This window comes from Mastomys coucha, chromosome X (genome assembly GCF_008632895.1).
Source record: "Mastomys coucha isolate ucsf_1 chromosome X, UCSF_Mcou_1, whole genome shotgun sequence".
NCBI lineage: Eukaryota > Metazoa > Chordata > Mammalia > Rodentia > Muridae > Mastomys > Mastomys coucha.
This window is the reverse complement of record NC_045030.1, coordinates 77,286,072-77,289,647: the sequence shown is the minus strand read 5'-3', so window position 1 is coordinate 77,289,647 and position 3,576 is coordinate 77,286,072. Positions and strand designations below refer to the sequence as shown.

At 35.7% G+C, this 3,576-nt stretch overlaps 1 protein-coding gene across 7 annotated transcripts in view; it reads left to right on the top strand.

Moving 5' to 3' along the window:
* Nucleotides 1–3,576, top strand: part of F8 (coagulation factor VIII) — a 226,818-nt gene that overhangs the window by 128,162 nt on the left and 95,080 nt on the right. For 4 of the 7 annotated variants that reach the window (XM_031364687.1, XM_031364684.1, XM_031364696.1 and 1 more), the window contains exon 15: nucleotides 3,510–3,555. The exons of the other annotated variants lie outside the window; for them this stretch is intronic. In XM_031364687.1, the coding sequence (XP_031220547.1) occupies nucleotides 3,510–3,555 (46 nt within the window). The remainder of the gene's footprint in view (nucleotides 1–3,509; nucleotides 3,556–3,576) is intronic. 7 annotated transcript variants of the gene reach the window in all.

Here is a 3,576-nt window from a genome sequence, read left to right as displayed (position 1 = left end):
GGCCTCGAACTCAGAAATCCGCCTGCCTCTGCCTCCCAAATGCTGGGATTAAAGGTGTGCGCCACCACGCCCGGCTCCATTTTTTCATTTCATTTATTTAGGCCCCAAACTTAAGGTTATTGCTTATCTCTCCTTTCCCCTCCCAAACTCACATCTAATCCATGAGAGGATCTTGTTGGTTATAGTATGTTTTAACAAGACAAATTTTTGAAATGGACTAAATATTAGCATAAAATGAAAATATAATGAAATGGGAAGATAAGAATAACTAGGGATAAAATCAGGTTACAGAATACTATATAATAATAATAAAATCACAGGCTGCTCTACTAGCTGAGACTTGGCAATGACTCATGGAGATGGACTACATTTTCCCCACTCCATTTGCATGTTGAACCCTTTACTGTCTCCATTTCTCCTTGAGCTGAACTATTATATAGCCTTAAGAATAAAGAAGACTTGGCTTTCTAGATGAATATAAGTCTGCAGTCAATCTGAATGGAAGTTTACAGAATGAAGTAATATCTGTAAAAATGAAAAAAAGACTCAAATAAGCTGACTTCTCACATGAAAATGCTTTATTTATTTATTGATCAGAATCAATAAAGTGAAATTCTGCCTCAGCAAGCACTTGAAGCAAAAACATTAGATGAATAGATAAAGCCATAAACATCTAGAAGAAAGAAGAAAACAATATTTTAATCTCAGGCTTGGAAAATAAAAGATTAATTCAAGATACAAGAAGAATTAATATAAAATCAATTTCATTGTTTTAAAATTATAAACTTGGAGCTGAGGAGTTGCCTCAGCATTTAAGAGAAGTTACTACTTTCAGAGAAGATCTAAATTTGGTTCCCAGAACCCAGTGGCAGTTCAGAACTACCTGTGACTCAAGTTCCAAGAGTTCTGACACCCTCTCCTGGTCTCTGTGGACACTGATATACATGTGGCATACACACAGAGATATACATGTACATAAATAAAAAGAAAACTTTAAAATACTTTAAGTCAATAAAATTATGAACTTGATGTACATGAAGTATGCTAAAGAGAATGAAGATATTAGCCATAGAATAGAGAAATATACCACTTTATTGATCATGAAAATGTAAAATAAAATTACAATGAAACACTACTGTACAACCACCAGAATAGCCAAAAGCATAAAAATATAGCCAAGTATTTGTGAGAATTTAGAGCAAATAGAACTCCCACATTTTATTGTTGTTAAAAATGGAAAGTATAACTGCTGATTTAGAAAGCAGTATACCATTATCTACAAAGCCTAAAATATTCCTTTCCAGCAATTCAATTCCTGCATGTGTGACCAAAACAAATACATGTATTTGTTACCCAAGTCATTTACCTGAAGGTTCATATCAGGACTATTTCCGAGTCCCAAATGTAGAAATGTAGTAATAACTCATATATGTGTGTATGCGTATATATATATACATATATATATATGCATATATATATATATATATATGATTAGAGTATATTAATCTAATAGGGTACAATACAACAACAAATAACAGAATACATAAGCTATAATTATAACATAGATGAATGTCTCAACTGTAATGCTTAGTGAAAGAAAAAACCAAAGATATGTATACTGTTGCCCCTTACATACTTAAAATAAAAAGCAAAACTGGACTAATTATTTTATGAATGTGTGGTTAGAAGTGTAAACTTATAAAAAGCAAAGAAATAAGAAATAAGATTATTATAAGCATCAGAAGAGTGGTTACCTTTAGTGGAGAGAGAGCAGGGTATGAGTAGAAAGGGAAATATAGTTTACTAGATGTCTACATTTCTGAATGAAAGATGTGTGTGTTTCAGTTCAAAATTTTAAAATGATATTTTTAAAAATTTAAGAGAGATCTAAGGAGTAGAAATCAGGCTCTCTTATATTTAGAGTATGTTCTTATGGTCTATATTTATTCAATGCTCACCAATAATTTTTTTCTCTCATTATAGGGAAGCAGGTTTCTTTTTTTAAATTTTATTTAATTTTTTTTTTACAATCTGGATTTTATCTCCTCCCAGTCCACCCTCTGACTGTTCCACATTCCATACTTCCTTCACCCACCTCCATGAGGATGCCTCCACCCTGCTCCCACCCCCACTCCACCAAACCTCCCCACTCCTTGGGGTCTCAAGTCTCTTGAGGGTTAGATGGATCTTCTCTAATTGAACCCAGACCCAGAAATCCTCTGCTGTATATGTGTTGGGAGCCTCATATCAACTGGTGTATGCTGCCTGGTTGGTGGTCCAGTGTCTGAGAGATCTCAGGAGTCCAGGTTAATTGAGACTGCTGGTCCTCCTACAAGGTCACCCTCCTCCTCAGCTTCTTCCAGCTTTCCCCTAATTCAACCACAGGGGTCAGCAGCTTCTGTTCATTGGTTGGGTGCAAGTATCTGCATCTGACTCTTTCAGCTGCTTGTTGGGTCTTTCAGAAGGCAGTCATGATAGGCCCCTGTTTGTGAACACTCCATAGCCTCAGTAATAGTATAAGACCTTGGGGCCTCCCCTTGAGCTGGATCCCAATTTGAGCCTGTCACTGGACCTCCTTTTCCTCAGGCTCTTCTCAATTTTTGTCCCTGCATTTATTTCAGACAGGAATCAATACATTTTTTAAAGATTTATTTATTTAATGAGTTATGAGTCTTCTGTCTGTATATACACCAGCATGACAGAAGAGATGGTTTTAAGCCACTATGTGATTGCTGGGAATTGAACTCAGGACCTCTGGTAGATTAGTCAGTGAGTGCTCTTAACCACTGAGCCTTCTCTCCAGCTGTCAACAATAAATTTTTAGTATTTGCCTTGTATTAGATAATATTCTGACTACTGGGAATGAAGCAGTAGAAAAAAATAGACAAAGCTTTTAAAGAACTTACATAGTAGTAAAATCTGAAGACAATATTTTAAAGGGGATGGAGTGGTTAACCATATAAATTATTTGTTAGTTATCTAATAAAATAAAGACATAATTATTTTGTGAACTTCTGATCTCTAGCTATTTGGCATTTGCCAATTTAGTTTATACAAGTGTTGTGTGTACTGAAACCAAAACCTACTCTCCTTTTCTTTCCTCTCTTCTCTTTCCCTCTTTCCTTCCTTCCTTCCTTTTTTGTAAAAGAGTCTCAGGTACCTAAGGCTATTCTCAAATTTCCTATGTTCCCCATACTGGCTTAAAGCTTGTAGTGTTTCTCTTGTTTCAGACTTCTTGGTGCTGGAGTTACAGCCACCATAACCAGTTTATGCTGCACTAGAAATGGAACCCAGAGATCCCTGCATGTTGACAAGTACTTCCAACCGAGCCACATTGCTAGCCCCTGAAAATTATTTTTCATCTCTCTTTCCTTCCTGCCTGCACCATTATATTTATCATTTATCATGAATTTTTCTTAAGTATATCTCAAATGCAGGGAAAATAAAAGTGTGCAACATCCCTCCTCATGGGTCCATAAAGTACTGATTTTCTTCTGCTTTTTCTCCAGGGATCAAAGTGGCAATGTACCGCAGTTCAAGAAAGTAGTTTTTCAGGAATTTACTGATGGCTCCTTT